This window comes from Apium graveolens, chromosome 9, assembly GCF_009905375.1.
Source record: "Apium graveolens cultivar Ventura chromosome 9, ASM990537v1, whole genome shotgun sequence".
In the NCBI taxonomy this organism is placed as follows: Eukaryota; Viridiplantae; Streptophyta; class Magnoliopsida; order Apiales; family Apiaceae; genus Apium; species Apium graveolens.
In genome coordinates, this window is record NC_133655.1 from 182,302,886 (window position 1) to 182,325,212 (window position 22,327).

The window sequence follows — 22,327 nt, forward strand, 5'->3', positions numbered from 1 at the left end:
TACTATTATATTTTATTCAATAGTACATGGTAAAATACAAATTCTAATATCTTCTACCAAAATATAGTAATATATTTTTTTTATTCATATTCATATAATAAATAATAACCCACCCCGCAGAGCAGGAAGTAAGTTACTCCTTAAAAGAAATTTCAGTTGTGGTTTTTATAATATAGTAATACATTATTAAGATACAGGAAATATAGTACAAGTACTGTAATAAAAAGGAGTTATAACCGTGATCTTGACAAGCTCATTTTTAGAGCATGAAGTACAAGATGTACAACTTTTGCTATGAAGTACAAGCTACTCAATATTTTCAAATAGCAGATATAAAATTTCAATTTCATGTTTTCTTATCCGAAAAAAAAACATCTAGAAAACTTTGGTACTTGTATTTCAATTGTATGGAGTTCCAGACAATTAGACGTGTAGTACTATGAGTTGTACTACAATACTTTTCCGAATTGCAAGTTGTACTATTGTTAATTGGTCAAGAGATTTGGCATTACAAGCAAAGTGTTGTGTACTCCTATATTTCTACACAACTACAAATGCCAGTAGTGTGTGGCTGCATATATACATCGAGATTGAACCAGTTATTAACATGGACATATCCTATTGGCAATTGGTAGCAAAGTTACAAGTAGTTTGGAAGAAATGTTCAAGAGGAGCGTCATGCGAACACATCAAATCACATTCGAGTGCTGTCGCATTGGTTTTTATGATGTGTTCTCAGGTCGCCCCTGCTGGACCTTTCTCCACCTTAGATCCAATATTATGCATGAATCTCATCTTCAACCGCTATATTGGTAGCTTTCTTCTTACTCTTTCTATGTTTATTTATTTTTCAGGGATACTATTTCAGCAAACATTGCATAGGGTAACAATTTGAAATTTACTTGATGAAAGAACCTGTTCTCTAAGTCCTAATAAAGACATGCCATTATTAATCTGTTATTCTTTGCTCTCATTTTTAAAATATCAGGTCTTAATACTTGGCTTCTTCAGTAAAGTTAAACAATTGACATAAATTTCATAGAGTTGCAGAATTTAACAGAACTGACAAAAAATTTAGTAAAATGTATAATTCTTACCGAAAGCTCTACGAGTTCCTGCGACCGAGGTTCTCTGAGACTGCAGCATTGAAACCTTGACAATTCCAAGGACCCAGGCCAACAACCCGCAACAAAAAAAATCTTTACAACAAGATCTAGGTTCATAAAAAATTGGATTGTTACAGGTAGAAGAGGAACATCTACAATGGCCAGCCACCAATGTGTTCAGCAAAGAGAAACCAGGCAGCAAAATTTCTAATTAGCAAAGTAGAAGGTACGAGTCATTAGACCAAAATCCTTATTTCTGATACAATGTCAAGTATCTCTTATTGCCGAACTTTCTTCCACACACCATCCACCATCAAATGACCATGGTAGGCTTCTAATGATTGGCTTTCTTTGTCTCTTGATTCTAAACCAGCACCGGTCCCTCTCATTTTTTTGCAACATGAACTGTCCAGATCTACCTACAATCTGCTTCTCTTTTACCATCACAATGGTTCAACTCCGGAAGCTCCTTGATTCCAGAAGATGTTTTAACTTCTTCATTATAATCATCACTGTTAAGAACAGGAAGATGAGCCAAAGAACCTAGAGCAGGAGGAAGCATACCGATGGAACATGAGTTCCAAGATTTCGCCACCACCCAAACACTCCTACCAACATGTCCATCTATTACATTTGCATCAATGTCTTTCACATGCTGCTTCTTTAAACCTTCTAGCTTCTCAGCCGCCTTACGAAGATCATACTCCTGCTGGGTGAGGTAGTTTGCAGAACCAACAGAGGGCAAATTTTCATCTTCATCATGTAGAGTCAAATTATTTATTATAGCTAATTTCTTAAGTTTACAAGTAAGATTGCTATTTCCTGTCATGTGTGCAATAACCAGGGCTGACTTCATTAGTTGATTGTTTCCAGAAGATAATTTTAGACATCTATGTAAATATGCCAGTAATTTTGTATTTGAAAGAACCAGTTCTGTAGATGAACTAGTTTTAACTGCATACTCTTTGTCCACTACAAGCTTTAATGCTTTACAACTGCAGACCAGCCACTCGAACAGATGAGACAGCCGTACAATTTGAGAGACAATGTTCTGGTCCTGACAATAAGACAATAACCCTGATAATGTTAAATTAACGCTCAAATGAATACTAGTGAATACAGCCTCAAAATGACAATCAAGTGAGGAAGAAAATGCAGGAGAGAAGAAACTTGATAGAGGGAAAAGCCAAAAAAAAACAATTGTTTTTCTTTTGAAGCAGGCATATAGATGTGCAGATTCCCTTCCAAGAAACAAGTCTTGTATAAGACAATAAAATCAACATTGCAATAGCAGACCAAAATGAGTACATAAAGTTGACAAAACCCAACACCAAAAGGGAAACTAAGAATTCTCAAGCTTATAATTCATTGAACATTGAGGGAAACTAAAAATTCTCAAGCTTATAATAATCAACATTGGAACAAGGCAAACTCCTATTAAATCACTAGTTAGTTCAGGGAACACGTGCCCTGCTGTTTCTTTTAACTGGTAAAGGAAACTTCCAACTTCTCCAAAAGTTCCAACAAGTGCATTCCACTATTAGATCAAAAAAAGTAATGAATCCAGCAAGATGAGACAAGCAACCTCCAGTCTCTAGATTACATTTAATACGTTTGTTTCACAATCAAATGTAACCGATGATATTATATTGTAAATGTAGAAACCATAATATAGCCCCACAAAAACATGTTAAAAACCCATAATGTCGAATACTTGGTGTGAATGCCACAGAACTTACCAATATTATAATTCCCCGACTCTAGAGTCTCAATCATATCAATAATTTCTCTGAAAAGGTTCACAAGCAACTCTGGTTCTATGTCTAATAATTTAACAATGACAGGCTTCCAATCATCCAACCCAGTCTGCAAACTGCTAGCGGAGTGGCTAAAAGAATTCTTAAGCCCCTCTACCAAATCTGCAGAATCTGATGCCTTCAGCAGCAACCTCAACAGCGCAGATAGTACTTCTGGGGAGAAAGAAGAGTACAACCGCGAAAAACTTTTCAACATTCTGCTAATATGCTTCTTAGGACCTGAAGTAAATTTAGTAACAAATGTTAAGTGACAGGCTTAGGTAGTCTACTTTGATTTAAGCACCAGTATGCTATAAAGTTTCAAGCTAGCAATTCCATTAGAAAAAATTGCAAATTTGTGCTCCATGAATCCATGTAGGATGCAAAAGCAACCTAACATGATTTCAACTTACAAGAGAAGTCAACATATGTAATGCATTAATGCTTAATAGGAAAAGCATACTTACAGCGTAAACAAATTGTTATTTGTAGATTATATTGTTATTCTAAGGTTTAATACTAGACGGCTGTCAATATAATTATAACAGTACAGATATTATAATATAAATTGTTTGATAAAATCTGTGCATTAATACAGGTTATAAACCAATTCAGATAATGTTATTGGTACTACATAAATTTATTTAATGATAGTTAAATGTATTATATTGGTACTTCTCAGTTTTTTTTTATCTTTTTAAATCTATTAAGTTAGCAAGTTTGTGCAGAAGTATGATTTGATGTTGTAAGTTTGTTAATTATTTCTCTATCTCATAATCAATCCAAGAAAATTTAACTTATATTTCCCTAACCTTGACACTGCAGTAGCTTCATTTGGTCTATTTTGGTATACTCATTGGTAAGAAAATCGAACCCAACTGTGACTCACTAACCTATAACATGTCAAAGAACTGTAAGGAAATGAACACAAAGTATAATTACTTCTTACAATATTTGTCAATGTTGTACATTTAACTGAATATATTCCACTGGTAGTAATAATCTTATATTTGATATGACATTATTAACTATCAAAATACTTGTTCAACACTACTGTTTCATAAATTAAATATCCAAATTTCAATTTTATTATGCATCATCTCCATATCCTACTTCGTAATAGACAAGTTAGACACTCACCACAGAGTAAAAGACTAGATACGCGCAACCAAACAATGAGAAAAACATTTAAAGCTGAGATGATTAAGGACAAATTATAGCTAAATCATGTATCTAGCTTTTCTAAAAGTCTTTTTGAGGCACAAGGTTGATAGAGATACAACAGGATTTAAGGTTAGTTAGCTAAAATTAGATATTGAGGACTGAACTAAAAAAAAGAATAGCTTTATGCCAGGACTCACCCAGAAGTGTTCGAAATGGATAGGAGTGCAAGTTTTGGCCTAGTATCTTTACCCCTGTCCGAGTCAAGGGTATTGAAGGCAAAATAAATCCAAGGGTATTAAAGGCAAAATGAAAAGTGAGGGCAACATGGAACAATAGTGATTGTTTTAGACAAAAGTCAAAACCGAAGCGTCGGCACATATAAACAGTCACTGAATAGGGTATTCCAGAAAATAATATATATAAATATATATATATATATGAAAAAAGTTCGATGGAGACCACATTTTTATCGGAAACCTTGAAGACCACCTATGTTCTGCAATCAAATCCGTATGAAATATATTATTTTGTGAATTATGTTTTACGAATATCACTAATTCATTAAAATTGTTGAAGATCATTGAAGTTTCTTCTCAAAACTTCGGACGCACTTTTAGACACTTAACAAAAGGTACTTGTTATGTATTAAAAACTAAAATATATGATTGTTGAATTTGCTATTAAAGAACGTGAGCTTCGAGACTCGATTTGACTGCTCTTGTGTTTCGTGACTCGACCTGCCTTAACAAGATGCCTATGTACCTTGCTGATTGCCAAGGATTAAGTCAAAAAACGTAGTTCTGATTTGTGGGGTGAGGCCCCTTATATAGATGTTGGGAGTCATTGAATTGGACTTGGGTTAGGAGACTTGGTGGTCAAGTCTCAAAATTAGAATGGACTTGGGAATCCTAAGAAGTAGGAAGCTGATTTCTTATCCCACCAGGTTCCTTGGAGGTCAATCTACAAGGATTTATTTCTCCACTATGACTCATCTTATCAGCTGACTTATCCCTTATTAATTACTTACGAAATTAATTAATATTCAGGGTTTTGGGCCTTCTCAAATGGGCGGACCTAGCTGTTGGCTCAATTCTGATATGATTAATGCAACATTAATTACACACCCAGACCTTATTTTCTTCTTTATCATTTTCCCCCCAACTTTTAGGAAACAATGACTAGGTTTCGCAGAAGTTAAGTTCACTCGTTCCCTTACAGGGTATCGTTTTCCATAAAGTGTGCAGCGACCTACACATTTACAACGATTTGCTTTAATCCCTATTATTTAGGAATTATCTTAATTTCCAAGAATTTTCCCTGAATTCTGGGATTCTTCCTTAATTTTCTGGAATTTTCCCTGAATTTTATGGAAGTTTCCCTTAATTCTGGGATTTTTCCTTGATTTTCCGGATGTTCACCTTAATTCTTGGATTTTTCCTTGATTTTCTGGATTTTTCCCTTAATTTTGGGATTTTTCTTTGATTTTCTGGATTTTTCCTTTAATTCTGGGATTTTTCCTTTATTTTCTGGATTTATTCCTCATTTTCTGAAAATATTTATTTTTTCAGAAATTATTTTAAGAAATTTCCATCTTTTTCTTCCTTCCCTTTTTCTTTTCTTTTTCTTTCTTTTCTTTTCTTTTTTTTTTATACCTGGTTCGACCAGAATCCTGGTCGAATTAGCCATCATTTCGTCCTGGTCGACAGATTTTCGAGGAGGGGCATTTCGAGCAGTAATCCTGGTCAAATTTCGGCCAGGATTTTCACCCTTTTTTTTATCAGGAATCCTAACCATTTCAGTGAGGATCAATGTTTTTTGACCTAATTAGCTTCTTTTGTTAGCCCTGGTCGAAGCTGTTTCGGACATGATCCATTCGGTCAGGATCTTGCCTTGCTTCCTGGTCGACAAATTCCCTTAGGGTTAAGATTTTTCGATCAGGATCCTGACCCTTTCGGTCAGGAATTAAGATTTTGACCGAATTAACCCTTTTTTATTGCCTTAGTCGAAGGCTTTTTCGACCTCACGCATTCGATCAGAAAATCAATAAGAATTATGATCGAATTGGGTCAGGATAACTATGATAATTTTTTGTCTATCCACTTTCTGGGCTTTTATCTTAATTTTGGGCTTCCTTGGGCCCATTTTTTCAACTGGGCTTTTGTTCATGGGCCTGATTTAACCCTATTTAAATAGTGGGCCTTATCCCTGGGCCTTTAACTTCAATTATCTGGGCCCTTTTCTGGGCTTGTTTCTTATTGGGCCTATTTTCTACATGCCTTTCAATTGGGCCCCTAGTTCTGGGCTTTCAATTTAATTTGGGCTAACATTTTGGGTTCAAACTCGGGCCCATTGTTTTTAACTGGGCTTTGGCTCAAATTCCTAATTTTCTAGAACTTCTAGGGTTCTCTCTGGATTCTTCCAGAAATTTTCAGAAATATCTATTTAATTTAAATTTCATCTCTGGATCCTTCAAGAACATTCTTTTCTTGGGCCCAAATGGGCTTTTCTAGGCCCAACTAGCCTTCTTTGTGCCTATATAAGAGTGGGATGGGTGAGTCCTCACACCTCTCATTTCATTTCTCTTCCCAAATACTCTCCTCTCTTCTTAACTTAGAGTTTTTCTGGCCAAGTCCCTAGCCTTTTCCGAATTTCCTTCCTACCAAGGTTTCAAGGTTCCTTCAACCTCCATCAATGGCTGATAAGAATTCCGAGAGAGCGGCCAAGATAGCCTCGGCTTCAAAACGAGGTAAGGATGTCGAAATCCGCTCTTCTTACATGTCTTTAATAGATATGATTAATACTAGGGGGATGAATATCCCTCCACTGCACATCTCGACTCTTTTAATCATTGCAACACATGGCACAATATAGATTATGATAAGTTAAATGCACATTATAATGTTCGTCCTCCCCTTAGACTAGTTCTAGTTTCTGGTGGCGACCGTACTTGCCACTGGAAACCCGATACTCTTTTTGTTTACACAGATGCCCTTGATGCTGGGCTTAGGTTTCCTTTTCATCCCTTCATTCCTCTCCTCCTAGCTGATTTGCAAATTAACCCATGTCAGCTTCCTCCAAATGGTTGGAGGAACATTTTATGTTTCATGGTTCTTTGACTTAGAAATAAGTTTCCCCTTTCCGTAGCTGTCTTTAGGAAAGTTTTCCAATTTTATAACAGTATCATAGGTCAACCGGGATGGGTTTTAATTCGTCAACGGCCCAAAATTCCCCATATTTTCGATAGCATCTCCATAGTCGAGAACAACCCTAAATAGAGGGATGAGTTTGTTAGGCTGACTTGGGCCGGAGGTGATTGGGCCACCCTCTTCCGTAGGCCCTTTTGCAAAGTGTCAGATGGTAGTCCTAGTAGCATCAGGTTAACTGATGAGGAGGAGGTGGCCTATCAAGCCTTAATTTCAGATGATGGGAAAACAGACACTTGGAACCTTTTAGAGGAATTTTCTCTAACTCTCAGGCCAGTGATAAGGGTAAATTTATACCTGCGTAGCAATTTCTTCTTTCATTTTAATTACAACTTTATTATCTTCTGAAGCTTAATATTTTTTCTTTCTTTTTCTTTCAGCTTGTGAGGTCATTAATAACATCAACAGGCCTAAGAAGGGGGAATCTGGCCGCCAAAAGAGGGCCAAGCTGAACAGAGATCCCAGGGGCAAGCCTGATGCTCCCACCCCCACGTCCCTGTTGTAGAGCTGGGGGATGATGTGGATCCTCCACTCAAGGCTCACTCCTTTAGGCCTAACTGGAGCTTTATGAGAAGTGATACGGTGGTTGGATCCACCAAGCATGCTAAGGATTGGTCGTACCATTCCATCACTCCCCACGACTTCACTGACATCGTCACGGGGAGTGACATTGAGACCATCGAGCTTCTGGGTTCTCAGGCCCAAGCTGCGGTAACATACTACTCTTTCTTTTTAAATTCCAACTTTCTTGTTTTTCAATGAACTTGTGTTAGCTCGTGTTTCTTTGTGCAGATTAATACCTACTTTCAGGCGGCCCTCCATCAGGCTAGGTCTTGGGAGGGTAACTCCGATGAGTTTGAGAAGGAGATGAAGAAATGGGAGGAGAGAGCTAAGGTCCTGGAGAAGAAGCTGGACACAAAGGAGGAGCTGGCTAAGGCTCATTCCGAGCTGGTGAAACTTAGGAGTGATAAGGAAACCATCATTGATGATTACAGGGATTCTGATAAATTCAAGAATCTCATGGAGATTCATGATGAGGGTCTTTATTCCCTACAGTTTACCCAGGGATGGGATGCGGCCGTGAAGGTGGTTTCTGAGAGGCATCCGGGCTTAGTCGACCCTAAGGACTTTATAAGTCCTGAGCAGGCTGAGACGGAGGACAGCATAGATGCCCTCTTCAACTCCCCTCAGCCGGATGATCGCATCTTGGATCCTAGCACTACTTCTCCTCCTTCTCCTGCGAAGGATGCTGAGAAAGAAGGTGCCGATAAGGAGCAAGGGAATGAAGGCTCCCGCATGGAGGAGTAGTATTTTCTAGTTTGTAATTTTATTCATAACTTATGCTTGAACTTTATTTGTATCAGAACTTATTACCCTTCGGGGTTAATTTATGCTGCTTTCTTATTCGCATCTTTCTCCTTTATCTTTCCGGCACTTAATATGCTTTTAAACTTGAACTACTTGGTCCTTTGAGTTGTGCAACACAAAGGTTGAAATAATTTCAATTTCATTAAAAATATGAAGCCTGGTTTTCCAAATCCTTACATAGCATGGGTTCGACCCTTAACAAATAATGACTTTGATAATGCAAATCCTACTATAATTAAAATATGAAATCCTACGCAAGCAAAGCTTCAAGATGCTTTTTGACCTACTTGTCGTTCTGACAAGTGAGAATCGTACTCAACTGATTTACACATAGTAAACCTTTAGTTTTTGTGCATGCCAAGTTCTCGGGACTTCAAAACCATCCATAGTCTCCAGCTTGTAGGTTCCTCTACCTTGAACACTCTTGACCTTGTATGGCCCTTCCCAATTTGGGTCGAGCTTTCCTTTCTGCCCTACACCCGAAGCTTCCACCTTCCTCAAGACCAAATCACCATGTTTGAAGAACCTTTCTTTAACCCTTAGGTTGTAGTAAAACGAAGCCTTTTTTTGATATTTCACTATCTTCGCATGTGCCTCATCTCGCACTTCGTCAATTAGATCCAGGGCTAATCTTTGCCCTTCCTGATCTCCTCAGCATTGAAAGCTTGAATCCTGGGAGAGGAATGTGATATCTCCACGGGAACAACTGCTTCTGCCCCATATGCTAACATGAAGGGAGTTGCTTCAGTCGTGACTCTACAGGTAGTCCTATAGGCCCATAATATTGGGAGTATCTCATCCACCCAATTATTCCTCGACTACTCGATCCTCTTCTTTAGTCCATCCAGGATTACTCGATTCGCTACTTCTGCTTGCCCATTGGCTTGCGGGTGAGCTACGGAGGTGAACCGTAACTCGATTTCATTTTTTTCACAGTACTTCTTGAATTACTCGTTGAATTGTGTTCCATTGTCAGTGACTAGGATGCGGGGAATTCCATACCGGCACATGATATTTTCCCACAGGAATTGTGCAACTTGCTTAGTTGTGATTTTGGCCAGGGGCTTGGCTTCAATCCACTTAGTAAAATAATCAATGGCTACAATCAAAAACTTCCTTTGTGTCGTGGCCATGGGGAAAGGCCTCAGAATATCCATTCCCCACATAGCAAAGGGGATGGGCGAGTTGATAGAGGTCAGCATCTCCGGGGGTTGTCTAACGATCGGAGCATGCTTCTGACAGCGGTCATACTTCTTCACATATTCTTTGGTATCAGCCATCATTTCTGGCCAGTAGAAGCCTAAACGGGTTATCTTATGAGCTAAAGCCCTGCCCCCCAAGTGTTGCCCGCAAATTCCTTCATGTACTTCTTCAAGAGCGAAGCGTGCCTCATCGGGCCTGAGACACCTTAAGTAAGGAACCACGAAAGATCTTTTATACAGAATCCCATCTATCAAAGAGTATCTTAGTGCTCGAACAGCCAATTTTCGCGCTTCAGTAGCATCGTTCGGCAACCAACCGGTTTGAATGTGAGCCTTAATGGGATCCATCCATGACGTCCCCAGGCCTATAGGAGCTACAAGCTTAACATCGATGCTTCGTGTCTTCAAAACGCGGAAGTATACACTTCCTGAACTTTCTTCTATCTCAGATGAAGCAAACTTTGATAATGCATCTGCCTTAGCATTTTCCTCCCGCGGAATGTGTTCAATATGGCATTCATCAAATTGGGTCATCACAACCCTTACTAGGCGGACATACTTAGCCATCGTATCATCCCTTGCCTCGAACTCTCCCTTTACCTGGGATATGACCAGCTTCGAGTCTCCACAGACTTTTAAGTTCTTGACTCTAAGTGTCCCTGCTAAGCCGAAGCCAGCTATCAGAGCTTCATATTCTGCCTCATTATTTGTGGTCGAGAAGTCTTAACTTCAAGACATACTCAATCAAGAACCCATCGGGGCTTTGTAAAACCAAACCTGCTCCACTTGAATTTGTTTTTGATGCTCCATCAAAATAGAGAACCCAATATTCTTTCTCCTTATCATCCTTTTCTTTGCTTCCCTTATCAACTTCCTTGTCTTGAGGTATGGTATCTTCCTGCCCCCCGATTTCTTGGTTGGGTATGGTACATTCCACCACGAAGTCAGCTAATGCCTGGGCTTTTATTGCCGTTCGTGGCTTATACTTGATGTCGAATTCTCCCAGCTCTATTGCCCATTTGATCAGTCTCCCACTAGCCTTGGGACTATGAATTACATTTCTCAATGGCTGATTTGTTAGAACCTCAATTTGATGAGCCTGAAAGTAAGGACGTAACTTTCTTAAAGCCATCACCAGGGCTAAAGCAAACTTCTCAATGGCTGAATAATTCAGCTCAGCTCCATGCAGAATTTTGCTGACATAGTATACGGGTTTCTGAATTTTCAGTTCCTCCTTAACCAACACAGCGCTCAAGACATTTTCTGAAACGGCCAAGTACAAGTATAGAACCTCATTCAAAGCTGGCTTGGCCATCAACAGGGCTTGAGCCATATATTTCTTTAACTCTTCGAACGCCTTCTGGTTTTCTTCACTCCATACAAAATCCTTAACCTTCTTTAATGACTTAGAAAATGACAAACACTTATCTCCAGACTTGGAGATGAATCGTCCCAACGCAGCAACCCTTCCAGTGAGCTTTTGAACATCTTTGACAGTTTTTGGTGGCTCCATGTCCAAGATTGCTTTTATCTTATCGGGATTGGCCTCGATTCCTCTCTTGGAGACCATCAATCCCAAAAACTTTCCAGACCCTACTCCGAAAGCACACTTCGTGGGATTTAACATCATCTTGTGGTACCTCAGGACCTCGAAAGCTTCCCTCAAATGGGTTATATGATCAGTCTTTACTAGACTCTTGACTAACATGTCATCAACATAGACTTCCATAGTCTTGCCAATAAGATCCTTAAAAATTTTATTTACCAATCTTTGATAGGTGGCTCCTGCATTCTTGAGACCAAATGCCATAACAAGATAACAATAAACACCAAAGTCAGTGATAAATGATACCTTTGGAATGTCATCCTTGTGCATCTTGATCAGATTGTATCCACTAAATCCATCCATGAAGCTCAACATCTCATGCCCAGCAGTGGCATCTATCAAAGTATCAATCCTTGGTAATGGAAAGCATTTCTTGGGGCATGCCTCATTCAGATCAGTGAAGTCAACACACATCCTCCATTTTCCATTGGCCTTTTTCACCATTACAGGGTTTTCTTACCATTCCGGAATTTGTATCTCCTCAATGAAACCAGCCTCCAAGAGCTTCTCAACTTCTTGTTTAATAGCTTCTTGCCTTTCCGGAGCAAAGCTTCTTTTCTTTTGTTTCACTGTTTTCCGACTTGGATCCACATTCAGCTTGTGAGTGATCAGTTCCGGATCTATTACTGGCATATCAGCTGCCGACCAAGCGAACACATCACTATTTTCTTGCAAAAATTTCACCAACTTACCTCTAAGGGGTTCCTCGAGCTTGGCTCCAATAAAAGTCACCTTCTCAGGATCTTCGGGGGCTAAAGGAATTGAAACCAAGTCTTCTGCTGGCTTTCCTATTTTCTCATCATTCTCTCGAATATCTAGGTCTTCAATAGGAAGAACCTGCCCCCCAACTCCGTCGGCCCTCAAAGAGGCCACATAACAACTTCTAGCCATTTTTTGATCTCCTCTCTCTTCTCCAATCTCATCTCGGGTTGGAAACTTCATAACTGAATGATAGAAAGAAGGGACTGCCTTGAAGGCATGTATCCCTGTTCTTCCCATGATAGCGTTGTAGGTCGAACTAGCCTTCACCACCACAAAGTCCAACATCTGTGTTGCTTGCCTTGGTTCCTGTCCTATGGTTGTTGGCAACTTGATTATTCCTTCCACAGGGCACTCCACTCCCGCAAATCTATATATCGACATGTCGGTTGGGGTCAATTGGGAGTCATTATAACTCATCCTTAAAAAGGTGTCATGGAGCAAGATATCCACTGAAGCACCATTATCCACAAGGACCCTCTTAACTGGACTGTTCCCTATTATCGGGGTTATGACCAACGGGTCGTCATGGGAAAATTTTACAACCTCCAGATCAGAATCATCAAAAGACATTGTTACTCCTGTCCTGGCCCTCTTCGGGGCTTCCCCAACAATATGCATAACTTCTCGAGCATACGCTTTCCTGGAGTTCTTGGATAACCCAGCAACAGTTGGTCCTCCAAAAATTATGTTGATCACAGGCCCTCGGGGACGCGGTCCTCTGAAGATTGTTTTTATCACCGGTCCCCTAGGTTGGGGATTTCGCCTTTGATCTTCTTGATCTCTCCTTCGATTATCAAAGTTTTCTCACATTGTCGCTTCTATCCCCTCCTTCTCCAGTGTATTTGTTCAATCTTCCTTTTCGAATGAGGAACTCAATTTAATCTTTTAGTTGTCTACACTCATCGGTGTCATGACCAACATCTTTGTGAAATCTGCAATACTTGCTCTTATCTAGCTTTGGCAGGATCAACCTTCAAAGGCTTAGGCCAACGTATATCTCGATCTTTCTCGATTTCCATCAAGATCTGGCTCCTAGGGGCATTCAGCTTTGCGTATTCGGTGAACTTTTGCCCAGGTCCTCCCTTCTTGGGGGTTGAATCAGAGTTTTGCTCGGTTCTAGGATACTTGTCCTTAGCGATATATTCCACGGTTGACGAAATCGTTTGGGTTGTCCCCGCGGGTGTTCCTCCTTCAAGGGCGCTGCTTGTTCTCCGTGTTCTTGTCATGGTTGTGTTTTTCCCACAGACGGCGCCAAATGTTATGGATTAAAAACTAAAGTATATGATTGCTGAATTTGCTATTAAAGAACATGAGCTTCGAGACTCGATTTGACTGCTCTTGTGTTTCGTGACTCGATCTGCCTTAATAAGATGCCTACGTACCTTGCTGATTGTCAAGGATCAAGTCAAAAAACGTAGTTCTGATTTGTGGGGTGAGGCCCCTTATATAGATGTTGGGAGTCCTTAAATTGGAATTGGGTTAGGAGACTTGGTGGTCAAGTCTCAAAATTAGAATGGACTTGGAAATCCTAAGAAGTAGGAAGCTGATTTCTTATCCCACCAGGTTCCTTGGAGGTCAATCTACAAGGATTTATTTCTCCACTAGGACTCATCTTATCAGCTGACTTATCCCTTATTAATTAATTACGAAATTAATTAATATTCAGGGTTTTGGGTCTTCTCAAATGAGCGGGCCTAGCTGTTGGCTCAATTCTGATATGATTAATGCAACATTAATTACATACCCAGGCCTTATTTTATTCTCTATCAGTACTGTCCCCAAATTATTACTCAAGAATTGTCTGTCTAGTATAATCTTTTCTCATTCAATTCCAAATCTCAAGTTAATTTGTCGGTATAAATTACATGAGAAAAGAAAAAAACAAATAAAGTAAAGGAATACCGAAAATGTAAAAAATTTAGGGAATCAAATATATAAACTTGCCTGCAGCCTTGAAAAAAATCTTGCGAGCCTTAAGTGAGAGAATCTTGTTACGTCCAAAAAGCTTTTTAGTAACACCTACACATGCAAGGAAATAAATAATATAAAATAAAACAAAATAGTTGAGGTACATTAATGGCTTATCGTAAATGGTATTCCCGTGTACATACTTCTACAGAACCAAACACTAAACCACAAAGATGTCAGAAGTACAGGAAAAGACAAAAACCAAATATTAAACAAAGGCCAAATTACTTGAAAAGTCTCTTCACATAATTCTCGTTGGGTTTAAAGATCCATTTAGTGTCACAAAAGCACCAGTGTTGCAATGGTTTTGAAACTTCAGATTAGCACTCTTGAAGCACAATTTTAGCCCTCTACGAGAGCGGAATGGCTAAACAATGAAATTACCTAGCTCTAGTTCCATACTTTTTCCGAAAGAAACTTATCTCCAAAATGTGTACTATATAATAATTTTGTTATTTATTTTATTATGCAGTAAGCACCTAACAGTTTACTGACACACAAAGCGGACAGATCAAATGATCATAAGAGTCAATCAAGATACATAAGCAAAACTTACATACGTATGAGAACATTGTATTATGCATTAAGCACCTAACAGTTTACTGACACACAAAGCGGACAGATCAAATGATCGTAAGAGTCAATCAAGATACATAAGCAAAACTTACATACGTATGAGAACATTGTATTATAACACTAACGTGTTAATTGTTCATATTAAAGAATTCAACCAGATAAAAACAAATCCATCTTTAAATTTGTCTAACTCTCGTAAAACTTTTTCTTCAAAAACATATGATTTTTACCAGACTACATAATTTTATATAAGTAGACTGTAGAAATTTGAAAATTTTACCTTCTCTCTCCCGTTATACTTCATCTTTAATTTTAGAGCTTTACAAAGCACATCCTCATTCATAATTTCAATATTTTCCAACTAGATGTAATTTTTCCTCTTCAGAATATATTCCTTCCCATCTATGAGCAACCTAGAAGTTTCAAAATAATTTTTTTCTGGATCGAAGACACTATTACATTTGAACTGTATGTGCCTTAATACAAAATAAGCTATTAACTGGTCATGAAAAGTCACATGTATGTGTGATGAGGCTCCACCAATGATCATTCCTCATATAGCCCTCACCCTCACGACTAATTTTGAGCAATATATGCAAAAGTAAATCTAAACCTGATATTTAATCAAGTGTAATAAACTCCTTGAAGCTATAGCAGTTCCTGATGTAACATTAAGAACCAAAAACTTTTACGAACCGATAAATCAACTCGATAGCAAATCGGACTATTGTCTTCTAACTAAAGTTAACAAAACATTTCTTTTTTTAGAAACAGAAAGGGTATATTTGGTTTAATGTGGTGTAACAAACAAGGCAAGAAAATTGTACAAAGCTTTCACATACTAAACAAAATATATAAATATATAATGTATATGGAAAAATGAGAATGCTTTGTTAAAGAGGAAGTATCAAATTAATGTCTAACCAATTAAAAGATCACTTATGTAGGCATTATATACAACAAATGAATGATGAAGAGAGTACACATACGTTTTTCTTTGTCCATAGAAGAATTTGGCTGATGAGTTTGCTTTACATTAAATGAGAGAAGCAATTCACGCAACACAAACTTAATCTCTTTCCTCGCATTATTACTTGGATCACTTGGAATAGCCATTGTCTGAGGCTCCCAGTAATAGGACTTTAACCACAAGTGCCTAAACACCACATCAGCAATCAGTAAATATTACTATCTGACAGCCTGAATATTTGTAGTGATCACTAATACATGAATAAACCTGATTTATATAGTATATAATACTATTTGACAGCCTGAATATTCGTAGTAATCACTAATACATGAATAAACCTGATTTATATATATATATACACATATACTAGTTTAAATCCAGTGCAATGTACGGGTTCCCGTTAATATTAAAATTTTTAATTTATCCCGTCATATTATAATTTTAAAATTATAATTTTGTTTTAACTTGATGACATTATATCAACCAAACAAATTTTCTTTCAAATTTTTATTTATTTTAGCCCGGTCCAATAATATAATGTTTTAGCAGGATCAATAGTATATTATTTTATTTTTAGCCCGAGCCTACAATTCCAACTAACTACATGTAGTTATTTTCATTTTTTTAATTTAAGATTTGATCAATAGTATAAGTTTGTTTAACCCGGCCTAGGTGAATTTTTTCTATATTTTTTGTTTAAACCAAAATCTTTAGACCTATTATAATTCTGTTGTGAATATATATTTTATGAGAGTGTTTTATTTTAAATACAATTATAATTACAGTGAGTGACCAGACCGACTACAAACCAAACTTTTATTGTTTTGTCTTTAATATAATAGTATAGATAGATATTATAGAAGATAGATCGATCAATAGATAGATAATCTGCATATATTAAAAAGAATTGCCCATAATATTTTAGAGAAAGATTTGTTTTATTTGGAGAATATAAAAAGATAACATATTTTACTTACAAAATGTATAAATTAAAAAGAATTATCTGGAGTTGTTTTAGTTGGTGAAAATAAAAGAGCCAACGTATTTTACTTATAAAGGTAATTGGTTACATATTAATTAAGGGAAATTGAGTAAAATATTAAAAAAAAATTAAGAAAAGGCAATTATGTAACTGAAGGAAGAACAATAAAGTTTCGTATTTAATATAATAATATAGATAGATAAATAATTCGACTTCAAAAATCAAATATTTTTTTATTTTGTTTATGTAATTGAATTGTAAGATAATGCTTACTTTAAGTATATTTGTATTTACATTGATAGGAAAAATTATATAAAACAAATATTTTTTATTGTGGACCCGTACAAAATATATATGCGACAACTACTCGCTAAAGGTGCATATGGTTTTGACTTTTGGATTGTTTAAGAACATAGGGTTTTTGCATTGTCTTAAACGATGGGATGAGATTGTTATTGTAAAGGAATAAGGATGACGATACTAAGTTGTTCTTGTAAAGGAGTTAAGAATTTATGGATAGCTTAACAAAGTTTTTAAGTAAAACAATAATTAAATAAAATAAACAATTAAGTAGCTGAAAAAGGTACTTTATTACTTATTAGTGGTTATAATATTATTATTCTATTTTATTAAATAAACTTGTCTGAGATATTTAGAGAAGTAGTTTTAATTGAAAGAAATAAAAAAGATAACGTGTTATCGTTGAAAACGATATTTATTTTCTTTTTCTATTATAATTCGATTACGGAGGCTAATAAAACTTTTAAATAAAATAAGGGTAATTCGGTAAATTCCGCGTGTACCAATAAACAGGTACTGTACCAATAAACAGGTACTGTACCAAAAAGTTTCAATGTTTAGTCTTTTATATTTTGACTTTTGCATTGTTTTAAGAACAAAGGGTTTTTGCATTGTCTTAAACGATTAGATGAGATTGTTCTTATTGTCAAGTAATAAGGAAGATGGTGCTAAGTTGTTCTTGTAAAGCAGTTACGAATTTATGGATTGTTATAGTCAAGGAGTTTAACAAAAAATTTAAGTAAAACAATAATTAAATAAAATAAAAAATTAAGTAATAGATATATATACACTTATTTATTTATATAAATTAAATATAAATTTATATAGTTCACTTCCGTTTCCCATCACTTATAACTTATGAGTACATGAATTATCAAAAAATATATAAATAATAGTGGAAGAGTTGTCCTCCCAACAAAGAATGCTTAGAAGCCTCAAAAGTTATTCCTCTTTTTATGCAAGACCACTGAGTCATATGAGTCACAGTGCAAGGACTGGTTTGTAAATATAAGACTGACAATAAACAATATTTCGCAAAGACACAAATAACATTTAATTGACCAAATAAAATAATTTAGTCCATCAAACAATACACTAATTTACCTTACAAGAAGCAAGCCGGACAAGCCTAAGAGATGGCAGATCACGATGTGAACACTCTACAATATAGAGATAAAATTGAAGTTATTATATCACCAGAAAAACCAATGTGAATAACCATAACGATCTTCGAGGGTGTAGAGAAAAACATAGGTTTTTATTACTAATAACATTAAAGCATTAAACTAAGAGAAACAAACAAAAAAGAGATACGAGATACTTCTGGTAAAGTAGGTCTAAATTATAGAAATATTGGATGTAAAAAAGATTCCTCACCATGACGAACATCTATTAGCATACGTGGAATACCAAGCTCATCGGCTACTTCCCCAATTGAAACCTCGGTCTTCTTACGTGTCTTTTCCACAACACCATTCACAAGTCTTCACAATTGAGAGGTGAATGTACAGAGTATAAATGGAAACTTTAAAAAAATACAACTTAAATAATGTATCAAACCCATTGCAAACAAATTTTAAGCAAACAATACCATCTATTAATCATGTCAAGTACGTCAATAACTTAAAACTTTGTGTCAGTTTCCAACAAAAAGTACTCAGAATCCATGCCTTCAGATAATTTAAAAACATTACATGAATTCTTAGAAGGCAATACATGCCTCTAGAGGCATTCATAATAATTACATCACTCTGTTTGTAAATCTTATGACATTGAATAAAAAATATCGAAAGTTTCAACCCCTGACAATGCTACTACATATCTTAGCAATACACTTTGTCAGCTACCTCGATCAAACTCCCACTTTATAACAAAAGCACAGATTGATATATGAAAAATAAATTTAAATATCGAAAACAATAACTTCAAGATCTCGTACCTCATAATTGCCATACTATATAACATAGCCAACATCTCCTCCGAATGCAACAAGTTCTCGGAAACATCATACCTGCATAGGCCACAAACACTTTATCAATTATACGATAACATGTGATTTTGTTTGTATTCACATGCCTAACTTATGATTGTCTATAATAAACATAGGAGCTTTATTCGATAAGTTTGACATTGCAAAGTCAAGCACTGCTAGTTCAAGTACCTTCTCCTGGAATTTATTATGTGGTCCAGGGGAGTATGAATCCTATTATTTGATGTCTATCTGGAAGCAATTTCCCAATTATTTCTGAAACTGACTTCTTACTTATAAATAACGCCACATCCTGCATTTTATTTTCCACTGTAATTTCATAGGGAGAGGAACACAACTATTTGATAACAATGGAGAAAATCGAGATCTAGTTTCTATCTTCTTTTCTCATAATATTTATGTGATCTTAATTTTCTTGACGACATGATGTTCTTATTATCTTCACAAGAATTCATGCAGGCATATACTAATGTCCATGCTCATGCAGGAAATTATTGACGAAGCTCATACTGAAAGTGTTAGATCATGTTCCTGGTCACCAACTGGTCATTTGTTGACAGTGGCAAGCTTTGATGGCACGGTTTCCATATGGGACAAGATCGAAACTCGGTTTGGATTTTGGTACTACTTGAAGGTATTATCATAGTGGCAGCTTCAATGTCACAATCACCAGTTAATTATTAAGATAATTCATCTTACAGTACTTTCAGTAAACTTCTTATCGCTACCTGTTTTGAGAAAGTTGCCTATTTTGGCAGGACAAAAAACAGACGTTATATTTTACGTGATGAAAGCATTTTAATCCCCGAGCTATCTAGTATTTGCACTCACTTTGTCATACTTGAAACTATATACGGATAATCCTCGTATCACTTCATAGTTCATTTTGGGGGGGACTACTAATACCATCCTCTCCCTGGATATTTTTATTCTAATTGGAACAAACTAAAAAGTGATTAAATTTTAGTCAATGGGATAGTTCAGAGACCAAAGTAATATATGAGCAAATAAGATAGCAGTCCAGGGATTATAATCCCATAAAAGAAGTCATGGCCTTGAAGTCAAATCTTCTAATGCACCTTTGATATTTATGTCAAAACTTACGGCACAGTGACATTGTTGAGAAATCTTATTGTTTTATGCATTTCCACAGGGTCACAAAAGTGAAGTTAAAAGTGTGTCTTGGGATGCATCTGGCGCTCATGTTGCTTCTTGCAGCTGAGATAAATCTGTTTGTATCTGGCCAGTTGTGATAAAATGCGAACATGAAAGGCTTGCAGAAATAGTAAAACGCACACAAGATGTCATGGTCCAATTTCAACCATTTAGGGATATGTTGTTTTCATGTAACTATGGTAATTCAATCAAGGTTCTCTTGTTGAACTGAATTGAATAGTCTAAGCATTTGAAAATTCTGCATGCTTCAATCTGTAGGTTTGGTCAGGATATAGTGACAACGATCCTTTCTCTAATCAAGTACAAGTTTTCACATTATAAATTAGTTTGTAAGAGGTAAGAGAGGAAGGGGGATGTGGTCTTGCCACTATGCTACCCCTGATTCCTGTAGTCAGAATATCGATATATAATGAGGTGATGTTCCGGTGTATAACACTTCTAATCTGTTCTTATAAAGTTATAACAAAACATTTCTGTACTCGCCACGGCCTAGATTTTTAATGGCACCGGATACAAAATGGTTGCATATATGTATGAATATTCGATATAAATTATGCATACATACATAAATCTCAAATCTCATACATTACCGAAAGAAAGGATCCTTCTGCTGAATCTTGATAATAGAAGCCGTAACTTCAACTAATTTAAAAACATTCCATAATGAATTTTTAGAAGGCGATACATGCCTCTAGATATATTCATAATAATTACATCATTTTGTTTATAAACCTTAAAGCATTAAATAAAACTCAGAAAATTTCAACCCCTAACAATGCTACTACATATCTTTAACCGTATAGTTTGTCAACTACACAATCAAATCATAAAGTATCCCACTTTGCAACAAAAGTACGAATTCGTACAAGACAAATACATTTACATATTGAAAACAATAATTGAATACCTCATAATTGCCATACTATATAACATCGTGAACATCTCCTCCGAATGCAACAGGTTCACAGAAACATCATTCCTACATAAGCCACAAACACGCCATACATAATACACTATAAATTACGCATATATACACATACCTCAAATTTCATACATTACCTAAGGTTTAAAAAATAACTATTCGATGATAAATTTATAGGTTTTGCTGTATTAACTTGTTCATTTACATAAGTAGGAAAGGAAAATCAAAATATACCTAAAGAGAGGATCCTTCTGCTGAATCTCGATAATATAAGCCGTAACTTCAACTACAACAGGAATACATCCCCTGCTTCGCCACGCAGAAACCTACAACCACACCAAACATATAGCACAATCAATTTTCACACAATTGAATAAATAAATAAAGAAAACAACAACATTTTCGATTTTGAAAGTAAAATAGCTAAGACTTACTCTACGGAGAGATGAAGAGATTGAATCGGGAGAAGAAGAGAAGAGACCGTCTTTCACGAAGCGCCAATCGTCCCAGCTTATCCACGACACTAGCTTGAACTGGGCGATTGACACGAGGTCGTTTGATACTGGTACGTTAAACCCTAGAATTGGCTCCATTCGTAATTCACAGTGAGTTGCAGGGTGATATTAGTTATAATAATTAGTTATATTTAGGGAAAATGATTTTTTTAACTTATTGTGTGTTTAAAAACTTATCACTCAACTATAATTTTTTTTGTTTTACTCACTAATGTTAGGTTTGGATTTTTTTTAGTCACTAACGTTAGGTTCGGATTTGATTATTAGTATTTTGCCAATTTTTTATAGCATTATTAAAATATTGAAAACTAGTACAAAAAAGTGTCATATGTGTCTTCTAAGAAAGTTTATATGTGTCTGAGTTTACTAGATGCATATGGAGGAGTCGTATAATATCTGAATTATATACGTATGTTAAAGGAAGAACGCATATTGTTTTAAACATCTGGTCAGAACAGATGTATATACATTGTAAACAGACGCATAAATCAGTTCATATACGTCTGTTACTTTTTAGGTGGGGTACTAAGCTCAAAACCAAAATTATTAGGAAGAGGCATCGCAATCCGTACTAAAATTATTGGGAAATAAAAAAATAAAAAAATCAATATAATCAAATTAGCAAACTGATCATAAAGTATTTATAAAAAAATTAAAAATTTACATATCAATATTTTACCAAACGACACTTTCAAAAACCCAATGAAATAACCAATCACAA

At 36.1% G+C, this 22,327-nt stretch overlaps 1 protein-coding gene and 1 long non-coding RNA gene across 5 annotated transcripts; one reads left to right on the top strand and one right to left on the bottom strand.

Moving 5' to 3' along the window:
* Positions 1-380: 380 nt before the first annotated feature.
* On the top strand, positions 381-2,065 carry LOC141684761 (uncharacterized). Its single transcript, XR_012560677.1, has 2 exons — positions 381-739; positions 855-2,065. It is a non-coding gene; the product is annotated as an uncharacterized LOC141684761 (long non-coding RNA).
* LOC141684760 (uncharacterized) lies at positions 2,028-21,712 on the bottom strand. Of its 4 annotated transcripts, XM_074489875.1 has the most exons (8): positions 21,526-21,712; positions 21,326-21,417; positions 21,077-21,148; positions 18,943-19,014; positions 18,381-18,487; positions 18,108-18,163; positions 15,741-15,907; positions 14,152-14,226 (listed from the first exon to the last, which is right to left on the bottom strand). In XM_074489875.1, exons 1-7 carry the CDS (start codon positions 21,682-21,684, stop codon positions 15,851-15,853), a joined length of 615 nt encoding a protein of 204 aa, XP_074345976.1. In that variant the 5' UTR covers positions 21,685-21,712; the 3' UTR covers positions 14,152-14,226; positions 15,741-15,850. The 4 variants fall into 4 exon arrangements, with proteins under 4 accessions (XP_074345975.1, XP_074345974.1, XP_074345973.1 ...); XM_074489874.1 differs by lacking the exons at positions 21,077-21,148; positions 21,326-21,417; positions 21,526-21,712 and adding exons at positions 2,028-2,163; positions 2,846-3,142; XM_074489873.1 differs by lacking the exons at positions 21,326-21,417; positions 21,526-21,712 and adding an exon at positions 2,748-3,142 and having other exon boundaries at positions 18,381-18,462; positions 21,077-21,142.
* Positions 21,713-22,327: the final 615 nt, after the last annotated feature.